General features: G+C 45.7%; 1 protein-coding gene and 1 long non-coding RNA gene across 3 annotated transcripts in view; one reads left to right on the top strand and one right to left on the bottom strand.

Annotated features, from left to right (window-relative positions):
* Window positions 1–1,186: 1,186 nt before the first annotated feature.
* Window positions 1,187–4,812, bottom strand: LOC110358154 (uncharacterized). The gene is made up of 2 exons (XR_002412292.2): window positions 4,646–4,812; window positions 1,187–3,786 (listed from the first exon to the last, which is right to left on the bottom strand). It is a non-coding gene; the product is annotated as an uncharacterized LOC110358154 (long non-coding RNA).
* A 69-nt stretch (window positions 4,813–4,881) lies between these two features.
* VPS8 (VPS8 subunit of CORVET complex) overlaps window positions 4,882–11,802 on the top strand; it is a 63,702-nt gene continuing 56,781 nt past the window's right edge. For both annotated transcript variants that reach the window (XM_065073073.1, XM_065073074.1), the window contains exons 1-6: window positions 4,882–5,054; window positions 5,950–6,018; window positions 6,512–6,642; window positions 8,304–8,397; window positions 8,905–8,937; window positions 10,146–10,200. In XM_065073073.1, coding sequence (XP_064929145.1) covers window positions 4,944–5,054; window positions 5,950–6,018; window positions 6,512–6,642; window positions 8,304–8,397; window positions 8,905–8,937; window positions 10,146–10,200 — 493 coding nt within the window. In that variant the 5' untranslated portion in view covers window positions 4,882–4,943. The remainder of the gene's footprint in view (window positions 5,055–5,949; window positions 6,019–6,511; window positions 6,643–8,303; window positions 8,398–8,904; window positions 8,938–10,145; window positions 10,201–11,802) is intronic.

The raw sequence follows: 11,802 nt of genomic DNA, 5'->3' as shown, positions 1-11,802 counted from the left end.
GGAGCTTGGAGCCAGGGGGGGTTGGGCTCTGCTCCCCAGGAACAAGCGCCAGGAGCAGAGGAAACGGCCTCAAGTTGCGCCAGGGGAGGTTGAGGTTGGATGTGGGGAACAATTTCTTCCCCAAAGGGCTGCGGGGCATTGGAACAGGCTGCCCAGGGCAGTGCTGGAGTCACCATCCCTGGAGGCATTTGAAAGATGTGTAGATGAGGTGCTTAGGGATGTGATTTAGAGGTGGACTTGGCAGTGTTAACAGTTGGACTAGATGATCTTTGAGGCCTTTTCCAACTTAAATGATTCTATGATTTTATGATCCTAACAAAATATAGCCTGTGTGCAGGCATGGAGAGAAACTGCTGGTGGAGAACAATCTGGTTTATCAACATGACGAGGCCTGGATGTGAAATAGGTGTGAGGAAAGGAGGATGTGTGCTTGAGCTGCATGTTGGAGCAGCACCCAGTGCTGCGGGTCAGCCCAGATGCTGCCTTGCTGCTGCTTTTGATGCTCTGAGCAGGGACCTGGTGGGTGTCCCTGTCTGTGTGAGTCTCCTGCGTGCCCGTGCTGCGATCCTGGCAGCCTGCAGAGAGCCAGCCAGTTATCACCGGTGGCTCTTCATTGTTTTGGCTGCTAGCCTGCATTAAAATGTGGCAGACTTCCATTTAAGTGAAAGCAAAGTAGCTCTTTGTGTTTCTGCTGCCACAGCGCTGCTGAGGTGACGAGCTCAGGTCCCTCATCCCCGCTGCTCCTCCTGGTACACACACCTGCAGTGCTACGTGGTAAACCAAGGCACAGGAGGAGCATCTGGAGCCCTTCCCTGCCCATAGATCTGGCTGCATGGCTGCACAAGGGCTTGTGTTGCCAGGGAAAACCTGAGGTTGTGTGGTTGTTTCATAGAGCTTCCCTCTTGTGCCACACACAGCCTGGAGGCTCAGCCAGGGCTCTGGTCAGTCAGCCCTGATGCTGATCCCCTAGAAGATGCAGGGGACCATCTCCCCAGCCACCCCCCAGGACAACTCTGAGTCTTTCTGCAAACTGGGGTCCCCAAGCAGCCAGACTGCTCAAATAGTTGCCACAAAAAGGGGGAGCAACTAAAAGGCTCTTGCCTGGATGCTCCTACGCTTTCCATCTGCCTTTCCTTGGTTCCTGTGAGACAATTCAGGTCTCTAATTCAGTAAGCCAACCAGGTGGTATCTTAATGTTGCTTTTACTGTGTTTTTACATTTTCACACAGATTAACATCAATAACCAGGAGCTGTGGGAAGAAATGCTGTGTCTCAAAGGACTCATTGGTAAGGGTTTGGTCAACATAATAAATGGCTTTTGTTGTGTTTAAAGGGCACCAGTACTGTTAGGAATCAATTACTACTGAACCCAGAGCCCTTCTAGTGCTCACCAGGAGTCTTTCCATGCTCCAGACAGACCTATGGGAGCTGCAGCTCAGGATGTTGTGGTTGGACATGAGGCAAATCTCCTTCCCCGGGGTGGTGCTGCAGAGGTCACTGAGGAGGAGACCTCAGTCCTCAGAGGTTCTCAAGACTCTTCTTATCGCCGTACCACCCTTCTGCAGTCCCCTTCCAAATGATGACGCTGCAAAGCGGGAAAGTGCAGAAACCAATCTGTTGGTCTATGTCTAAACTGGCCCATTTGGACCTAATTCTTACTAATTTTCCTGCTTGCAGTTGTTGATGTGTTTCAAGCCTGGTGTGGTCCATGCAAAACAGTAGTGGATCTTTTCCGAAAATTAAGGAATGAAGTTGGCAGTGATCTCCTGCATTTTGCTGTGGTAAGATCTGATTTGGCACTGCTTAGCATTAGCAGGTAACTAAAGGTTGAAGTTGTTGATCTTTCCAATATTCAGCCAAAATAACAGCCCAGGAGTTCCATCCTGCCAAATACAGGCACTTGGTTACATCCATAAGAACCCATATTGTTAAGAATTTTCAAGCTTCAACTGTTCAATACTTTTCAGATTTCCTCTTAAGCAAGTAGCACTAGACAGAATCATTGACATATGAGTCCTGATGTACAGGGAGATTCTGAAGGAGCTGGGTTTGTTCACCCTGGAGAGGACAAAGGGACAGGTCTCCAGTAGGGGATTAACAGAGAAGACAGAGACATTTCCCAGTGCTACACAGCAAAAGAACAACAGACAACAGGATCCAATTGCAGCAGGGAAAAATCCAAGTAGATAGGAGGGAAAAGCATTCAGCATAGTGACTGGACACAGGGAAGAGCTCCCAGAGAGGCTGTGGGGCACTGGAGATGCTCAAAACGAACACAGCATCCTGTAACACTGGGACTAGCGCTGCTTTGGGCAGGATCTTGGACTAGAGAAGACTTCCCTTCGGAAGTCCCTCCCTGCCTCAGGCATGCTGTGATCCTCTGGTTAAATGCCTTTCCTGGCTGAAGGGCAGCTCTGGGTTGCTGACGGAGCCGTGGGCAGTGAGGTTGCTGGTGGAGGCCCCTGCTTGGCCCTCCTTGCAGCCTCCTGATTTCAGGTGCATGTGTGTTCCTCCAACACAAAAATGCTTTTCTAGAAACACACGTTTTTTTTGACATTCCTTTTAGGCTGAAGTTGATTCCATCGATGCTCTGGAAAAATACAGAGGGAAATGCGAGCCTGTCTTTCTGTTTTTTGCAGTGAGTGAAACTATTTTTATAGTAGTTGCATAGCAATAAACATGACTTGCTGGTGGGAACAACTGTCCTTTTGAGGGATACTTTTTCTTTCATGTGAGACAGCACAGATTTATTTGCTCTGTGTCTGGTATCCACTGGTGATCAAGTGCTGCATAGACAAGAATATACAGCCAGAGTTTACATTTAAATACCTTCTGCCCTACCACCAAGAAACAGAATAAAGCAATTTTGTTTTATTAAAGAACAAAACCAACAAAAAACCTGAGAGATTAAGGTATGAATGAAGTAGGGCCTGGTACATAATATCATGTGTGATGTGGTGATTTCCAGAGCCCAGAGGGCACCACTTGAGCACTTACTGACCGATTTTCTTTTCACACCTTTCAGGGAGGGGAATTAGTGGCTGTTGTACGAGGAGTGAACGCACCCTTGCTGCAGAAGACCATCCTGGAACAGCTGGCGGTGGAAAGGAAGGTTTTAGAGCATGGAGGAGAGCGCATGGTGGTAATCAGCCACTAAATCCTTAAACACTTGTAGATGTGAATGTCAGAAAAAAGGTCCAGCTCCCCAGTGCCAGCATAGCCCTGAAGCAGTTACTTCCTTGCAAAAATCCTGTCCTTTTGTCTGGACTGACTCTGAAATGCGGTTAATGTGCCACCTGGGTGTCCACAAGCCTGTGGAGCCTCCCTAGATGGAGGAAGCTGGAAAGGCTGGTTATACTTTTCAAAACCTCTGTCCTCTTGAGAAGTAGTAGTCCTCTTGAAAAGTAGTACATATCATCCAGCTCTGCAGGATGAACGGGAAGCTCTAATGTGGTTTTTCTAAAACTGGTCAACCACCACAAGCATTTATTTTGTTCCTTCAACATACCTTCCTGGTCACCTTCTGATTCCAGGATCTCTAGCAGGTCTCTGTGATGGCATTCCTCAGGCTGTGGTGCAATCTTAGTCATTTTTGTTTCTTGGTGTGGCTGATTCAGTAGCTGGAGTCATTCTGCCTGGAGTCCATCCTGGAGCTCTGCTCATCTTCCTCAATAATTTGCAGCTCCAGGCACCTGCTGCCTGTACTCTGCATGTCACTGTGTCATCAATCAATCTGCCTTTTGGTGATTGTGCAGTCTGGTGAAGCCTCTTCGTCTTGTCCTATCACTAACAAAAAAAATTTAAAAGAAAAAATGTCCTCAGGTTGCACCAGGGAAAGGTAAGATGAAACAGAGGGTGTTCCCTGCTCATCCACGTGCTGTTGCAGGTACAAGATGGAGCTTTCTCCAGAGAGGAGGGACACAGGGCTGCTCTTTGGGCAGAACAACAGGAAGGCTGAGCAGGTAAGGCAGGCACAGCTGTGGGATGCTCTTTGTACCCTCAGTATGTGACTTTAATACAGCTGGAAACCAAAATGATGATTCAGCTGCTGCTGTTGCTACATGGGCACCAGAGGGATCATTCTTCCATGTGGGCACAATGTGGGCTCTGCCCCCACTGACAGATCCAGTACACAGGGTAGTGTCACCATGATGTATGTAGGCACATATAAGAGACCAGGGGAGCTTGGGTGTCTGATGCCATTAAGCTGTAAGTATTTGTTTCCTTCCAACACGTTTGATTTTGCAGCGGTCAGTACTGATCTCTCCCCTTGCCTCCTAGATGGGTGAGGGCTCATGGAAATCCCACATTACTTTCTTCTGTCTTGAATAACTGAAATACTGAACGAGCTGCAAATGCTGCTCACCTTTTCCAGGTGGTTTTTAAAAGAAAACACACTCAGGCACCAAATCTTGTTACAGCAGCTCCTGCCTTGTCTAAAATGAGCCACATTATTCCTAAAGGCTTTTGTGTCTCACCCAATTTCTAACCTACAGTGACACTTTCGGCTTTGTTGGGGTGCAGCTGCAGACTGGGGCCCCAAAATGCTGGGAAGTGTAGCAGCAGAACTCACTTGGCGTTAGCTAAGGCACAGTGGGGCTGGAAGGGCTGGATGCATGTTGATCTCTATCCCTCCTTTCTTTACCTGTTACTGACTTTTTTTTCTCTTTTCCCTCCCTCGGAGGCTAACGCAGCCGTCGGGCCCGCTTTCCCCGCCGTCGTGGAGCAGACGCGTGATTTTCCAGTAAATAAAAGGATTTCGTACGGCAGCATCGCCGTGTCCGTCCGTCCCTCCCGCTAACGCCGGGCGCCGCGGCCCCTTTAAGGTCGGCGCGGGGCGGGGTTGGCCGGGCTGCGCCTGCGCAGGGCCGCTGGCGTCGGAGGCCGCCGGTTCGAGTCCCGGCTGTGCCGGCCTGGTGCGGCTGCCGCCCCGCAGCGCGGCGATGGAGGCGGCGCCGGAGACGGGAGTGGAGCCCGAGCCGTGCCCGGAGCCCCCCGCGCACCGGCTGAGCGTGGCGGAGCTCGACCGCGAGCTGGACTCCCGCAGCGAGTTGGTGCGTGGCCAGCGCCGGGCGCGGCTCCCTGCCCGCCGGGGGAGCGGCCCAGGGCGGCGGGAAGGGACGGGGCCGGGCCGGGGAGCCCTGCGGGGTCTGTGCCGGCCAGGACACCTCGGGGAGGGTCGGTGGGGCGGCCCGGGACCCGTCGGTGCCCGGTCGGTGGCGTTTGTCCAGGCGGTGCCCCGCAAGTGGCTCCCACGGATGAGACTCACAGTGTTTAACCTTTCCCTAAAAACCCACCCGTGTCAGTTCTTGCTGGTGGGCAAAACGCAGGTCGCAGCCGGGCTCGTCCTGTCGGATTGCCAGAGGAGCAGGTAGTCAAGAGTTTAAAATAAACCTGCGCCCTGGAAGGCGCCGTGCCAGGCCTTGGTAGGTCCCGTAGTCAGCCGGGTTTCAGTCCGTGGGAAGGGACGGAGCAGCCGCAGTTCCGTGGGTGAGCAGCCGCCGGTGCTGGGGCAGCCTTCCCGCTGGAGCGGAGCTGCGTGTTCGGTCGTGCAAGTCTCAGATAAAAGCTTCTTTACTTTTAAGACAATTGGGGGGTTTTCCCATCAGTAAACAGAAAAAAAGTCTTGTGTGTTGATGCCCATGTGTATTAGAAAGGCAGTATCACATTGGTAGTAATCTTTAGAAACACTTTCTGAAAAAAATAACATTTGAAATTTTGGATGTGGGCAAAGGTCAGAGAACTGTCTTATTTTTGTTACTAAATGCTTCTTGTTCTGGCTTGTGGTGCTCAATTGCAGAGAATGCATTTTGAATAGGAGAAATTGTAGTATATATGGGTGTTGGAAGGAGTGCATGCATAGCTGGTTTTTATTTTCTCTTTAGTTAGAAAAAAGTTTGGGAGGTGGAGCGGGCAACCTAAACTCAGTCTGTTCTTTCTGCTGTACAGATTGATGACAAAGAATTTGACATTCCTCAAGTTGATACCCCTCCAACACTGGAGAGCATCTTAAATGAGGTGAGTGGCCCATCAGGTGTGCAACCAGCTCCAATACACGGAGGGGCTCGGATAAGGCAGCACATATTTCTTTGGCTATTCTCATATTGCATTTTTCTTGGGAAATACAATTGTATAACTCCATCATTTCCTGGCACTAAAAGTTGACAAAGCACATGCTCAGCTGAGGAATTGCTGTCCAGAGTGGAATGTGGAATTTTGCTTGTTCAATCAAAATTTCCGCAACTGAAATGTAAAGGTTTTCCATCAAATTTAAGCGAGTTCACTTGCGGGTTTGGTCACCTGAAGACTGTACAGTCCATTAAAGATCAGGGTCAGCAAACAACGTTTTTTTAACTAGAAATAAATGCAGAGAATTCTGTGTAGTTCTTAAGTTGTGGATTTTCTTGATTTATTGATTTTTCTGCTTAATCGCTGCTGTTTTCCTGATGTTTCAGTTGGGGTGTTGTGTGTTTTGAATGTTTAGTAAGCTGTGGCCATTCTCTTCCTTCAGACTGATGATGAAGAAGAGTCTTTCATTTTGGAGGATCCCTTTCTCTTGAACATTGATAACACGGATGCACACTCCTATGACACATCTTCCGTAGCAAGCTCTGACAGCGGAGACCGGACACACCTGAAAAGGTACTGCAGGGCTCATAGCCTGAGAGGTTCAGTGATTTTAAAAGCAGTTTATGTCCATTAAAAACAAATTATCTTTTTGGAGTAGTAAGAAGGGTGATCCAAAGCTAAAAGCAGTCAAAACTTCTTAAGGCGCCTCCTCCCCGAGCTTTGCTGTGAGCACACAGGTTGTCTGTTATTTGGGTAGGAATTGTTTAATTCCACGTGTGGATTCTTGTCCCCTGCTGTTACATCCTAGTGCTGAAGTCCCAGGGGATGCTGCAGGGACTCCGGTGAAGCCGCTTTTGACAGAACAGTGTTGTTCCTGCAGGATCAAGCAGGCAAAAATGGGATTTGTTTTTGCACTGAGGGTTAAGCTGTTTGAGCAATAAATGCATTTTATGGGAGATGAAGTATTTAAATTTCTCTGAATTTTAGTGGGATTTTTAAAATACTGAACCATGATGACTTTAAAGAAAATCTTTCAAAGGTGTGTCTGGTGACTTCCAGAGTCTGCAAGCAGCCAGTGGTTATTTTTAAAAGGCAAGTGAACTGCTGTCACTCCTGTGAATGGAATGCTAATCTGGACATTTAAAAGCAACCTGGAGTGTGCTAATTAGCTATAATACTGCTGACTTGTCTCATTAATTACTCAAACGATGACCTGATTCTGCATCCCGAGTCACTCCTATGGCCTTTTTACTTGCCATAAGAAGTTGTGGTTGTTGCGTGAGTGATTCCATAGGACAGAAGCACAGCAAGTGTGATGGTTTGTAGTGGCATATGGGAGTGAACTGACTTGTTACCCCTTTTTTTTCCAAGTAAGATGGTTTGTATTGAGGGAACTGTTACCTGGAGTGGCTTTTCCAGTACAGAGTGGGCAGAAAAACCTTCAAATGTTATTGTCATCTTTGGGTGAAGTAGTTGCCAAGTTGATGGGTCCTTAGCCATAATAACAACTTTCTTCAGCCTACGTGTGAGCTACTTAATTCTGCGACTCTGAAGAGAGAAGAACCGAATGATTCCCTGTTAGTGTTGGAAATTTGGCTTTCTGGTGGTGTGTGCTGGCAACAACATTGGAACTTTCCTGGGGATTTTCCCTCTGCCCTGTGTGCTACATTACACTAACGCTCTTTAGAAATAACTGTACACTAATTACTTTTTAAAGACGTTTTCTCTGTAAAAAGGGGCACTGAACCTTTTGTATCAGATCAGCTGTGTTTTAATTGAATGTTACTCTTTAAGCATACATGCAGTTTTCCTAGGGGTCTGTATTCTGCTAATGAGCCTGTTCCAGTTGTGTATTTGCCTGAGACATTTACCTTTAAAGGCTGAAACTTCCTGTCTCGCTGGAAGATGATTTAAAGAGCAAAAGTGTTGCTTTGAGGTTTTGTTAATAAAGGTTGGCAGACAGGTCTTGAAACAGACAGTTTGTTTGAAGAACTATTTTTTCCCTGGAAGGTGAGTTAAAACCAAACTTTATGCAGGCACAGTGGTGTGCAGCAGACTTTGCTAATAATCTCGTATGCATTTCATTCTGTGCATGTAGGCACCAAGAATAAGAATGGAAACTGCACGAGTTACGAGTGCATGCAGAATTTACCTGCTGGTTCGGCTGTGGGTTAGGCAAAGTCCCAACCTTTTATTCTGCTCTAATGCATCTGGTTTATTTCTTATTTCCTTAGGAAGAAAAGACTCCCAGATCCTTTGTCACTCCATGGTTCAGTTATACGGCTCTCACTCCTGAAAGGAATTTCTGCCCAAATTGTCTCTGCAGCAGTAAGTGTCTTTTTCTCCTAATTGCATCCATTAAGGAAAATCTGAACCTGTTCTGGTGAGGGGTGTGTGTCAGATACCCTCCTTCCCCCTACTGTTAATTCTGGATAATACTGATGTGTTTGGTACATACACTACTAACTAGTAACCCCTCGGCAGCAGTCTGGGTGAGCCGCCTGGATGGGAAACTGATAAGATGTGCTTGAGAGGGATGTAGCTTTGCATTAGGTGTTTGTGCTGTATACGCAGAGCACTGTTATTAAGATTAGATGTTTTTGAGAAGAATGTAGTGACTTTTATATGGAATTACAGGCTATTCTGCTTCCTCTCCATTTCTGGGTACTTTCTCATCCCTTCTGGGTATTTCTAGTTCCCTCAGCACAGTCTGCTTTGGTGTGACTATTAAAATGTGACTTGTATTGACTTTTCTGCATGTTGTAGTTCTGATTATGAGAGACACATATGGAGCTGGGAGTTCTGTGCCTCTCACGACTTGTCCTGTTTTTCTAGGACAAAGTGGATGCTGGCTTGCCCACCGCCATCGTGAGTACTCCGACTATTCTGCAATGCTGTATAGTCAGTTTTCACGCAAGTTTGTTAAAGCAGGAATTTAAAAGAGCTGATAAACGCATTTTCCTTCTTACCCTCACTAAGAATTTTCAAATATGAGGGGTTGGAGAAGCAGCCTAAGGGAACCAGATTCCCAGGGCAGAGTTCAACCTTTATGATCAAGCCCCATGCTTTCCAGTTTTTTATGTCATCACCAGGAATTGTTAGTTGAGCACCTAACCCCATCAAGTCAGTGTTTGTCTGTTGCACACACTGAATTTCCCTGTCTGTTTCTTCTCTGCCAGTTGTTGCTTTGACTCCTAAAATTTTTGTAAAGAAATAAACTGAAGTGCTCATAAAGTGATGAGTTCCAAATGTCTATGGCTCTGTTGAAACTGAGATATCACCTTAAAATATAAAAGCTCACTAAAAGTCTGTTTGAAAGATACTCCTGCTTAGCAATTTGCATTAAACTTATTGAAGTTAAGCATGCTAATTAAAATATGTCAGAAGTGAAGTTGCCTATAGTTAAAGGAGAAGCGAAACATATTAAGGAGGTGAAACAGAGCAAGTATTTGTTCTGCTTCCTGAAATGAGTTTGAATGTTTTACCAAAAAGCTCGAGATGTGCTTGGTTGCTTTGACTCAACAGAAACATGCCATTAGAAATTAAACTTTTTGTTTAAAAAGAAACAGGAAAGAAACCTGTTGGCATATCTGAAATAGTGCAGCAAAACTGGAAACACACTGTGACTGATGTGCATGTTGGACAAAAGCCTCTACTTACATCCTCCAGACATTAAAGCATCTATTTTTTTTTAACCTGAAGAATTACTAGGAATAAACTTGCTAAGAAATAAAAAGCAGAAGAACATTAGTATATCTAGAGCACTGTGTGATTTCTATTAAGTTTTATTTAATTGGGTGCAGGTTTACAAGTACTATAAAACCTTGGAGCGACCGTGCCAAATGAATGAGGCTGACTGTACAGAGCAGAAATTTCAGCCCTCTGGATTTGAAAAAAGTCTCCATAATAGTCATTCAGATGTAATACTTATATAGCTTTCACTTAGAAAGTGAGGTTATCTATAACCTGCTAAATCTTCGCCTTTTGGCAAATTTTGCATGAGTGCAGTGAGAGTTGAAGCAATGAATTTGTGAGTGACATTTCTTCTGCTTTCAATCTTTCTGCATGACTTTCAGGCAGCATCGAATCTGATAGCAGTGGGGACTTCCCATGGCTTAGCACTGATATTTGGTAAGTCGAAAATAAAGCTTTGAGTGCTTTACATTTTAATGATTTTAAAACCAAACACAGAGAAGAAAAAACCAAAACAACCCAGCTAGAATTAGAACTGCAGGGCGGATATCTTCTAATATATTTTGTTTGTGCTAAATGTGATTTCCTTTCAGTAACAAAATAAAGCACAAGTAACACTTCGGTTGTCCTTGTTCACATATTGCTTCCGCTTTGTTGTGGATTGGGACATTGATATCAAGAAATTTAGCTCTGTCTGAAGAGCCTTTTCTATGTTTAAATATGAATTAGTCCTTCCCTGACCTGTCACCAGTCACCTCCGTGTCCCTTCATTCTATCATTCTTTTATTCCCTTTATAATCAAACTTTCCTCAAGTTTCTGAGCTGGTGCCTCTATCCAGCTTAACCAGCTGGGTGGGAACAGCCCTTGAATCAATCCTGTACTCACTGAGTTTTTGCACCTTTTGTCTATGCAGCACCAAATGCTGAACGGTTTTAGAAATTTCCTTATCTTCTTTGCTTTTCTTTCAAAGTTGGCTGAAATTATCCAAGAGACTAAAAGTTACTGGGGTCAGGGTCCGACAGAAGGATGGGAAAGACTGACAGTGTAAGAATTTGCCTTCCTGGGTATTTAGATGTTAAACTATTTGACATTTGCTTAACTCAGTATTGAAATAATTACAGGATGTGCTTGATCTAAATGTAAATAACTTTTTATCTGCTACAGTCAACCCATGATCATATTGACCTTTTAGTAGTCGATCTTTGTGGGTTTTTTTAAATTTGCCTAGTGTGTGGACATCTCCAGTATCTCCAGTGGAACACATTTTTACCCCGTTCCTCTGTCTGTCTGCAGACACTCTGAGGTCAGTAAGCTGTTAAACAAGAAGCTGTTCTCTACAGGTGTCATGAGCTATTATTTTCAGCATTTCACGCTGCAGAAGGGGCTCTACGACTCTGTGTCAGTGCGCAAATGGGAGGGGGTCGTTGTTACTTTTTTGATTATTTCTGCATCAAGTCCCACTTAAGAGGCTGGACCACTGAATATCTGAGATGCTCAGTACCCTGTGGTATTTTAGTTGATTTATTTCATAACGTTGGTTTGTTTTGCTCAAATCAGGCGCGTTTAAGCAAAGTTTTCTTCGGTTTGAACCAGCACATTTACTGTTGTTTGGCCATGGTCTTTGCAAGGCTGTGCAGTCTGTAGTTTTTGTGGCTAAGGAAACATCATGTTGCCTTCTTCTACCTCAGGGAAGGGTGTAAAGGAGACTTAGACCCTTCTCAAAGGTCCATGGTGTTAGATAAGAGGCAGTGGGCCCAAGGTGCAACATGGGAAGCTCTGATGAAATTTTTCACCATGAGGACACTGAAGTGTTAGAGAAGAGCTGAGAGAGGTTCTGGCATCTCCTTCCTTGTGGGTATTCAAAACACAGCAAGGTTGAGTCTCCATCTCTGGAGGGGTTTAAAAGGCATTTAGATGAGGTTCTTAGGGACATGGGTTAGTGCTGGAGTTGGGTTATGGTTGGACTCAACTCTGAGGGGCTCTTCCAACTAAAATGATTCTGAGCAAACTGGTCTCATTGACTTTTCTTGGAGCAGCAG

Source organism: Columba livia, chromosome 9 (genome assembly GCF_036013475.1).
Source record: "Columba livia isolate bColLiv1 breed racing homer chromosome 9, bColLiv1.pat.W.v2, whole genome shotgun sequence".
NCBI classification, from domain to species: Eukaryota; Metazoa; Chordata; class Aves; order Columbiformes; family Columbidae; genus Columba; species Columba livia.
The sequence above is the reverse complement of the archived record's forward strand: the minus strand, read 5'-3'. Positions and strand labels throughout refer to the sequence as shown.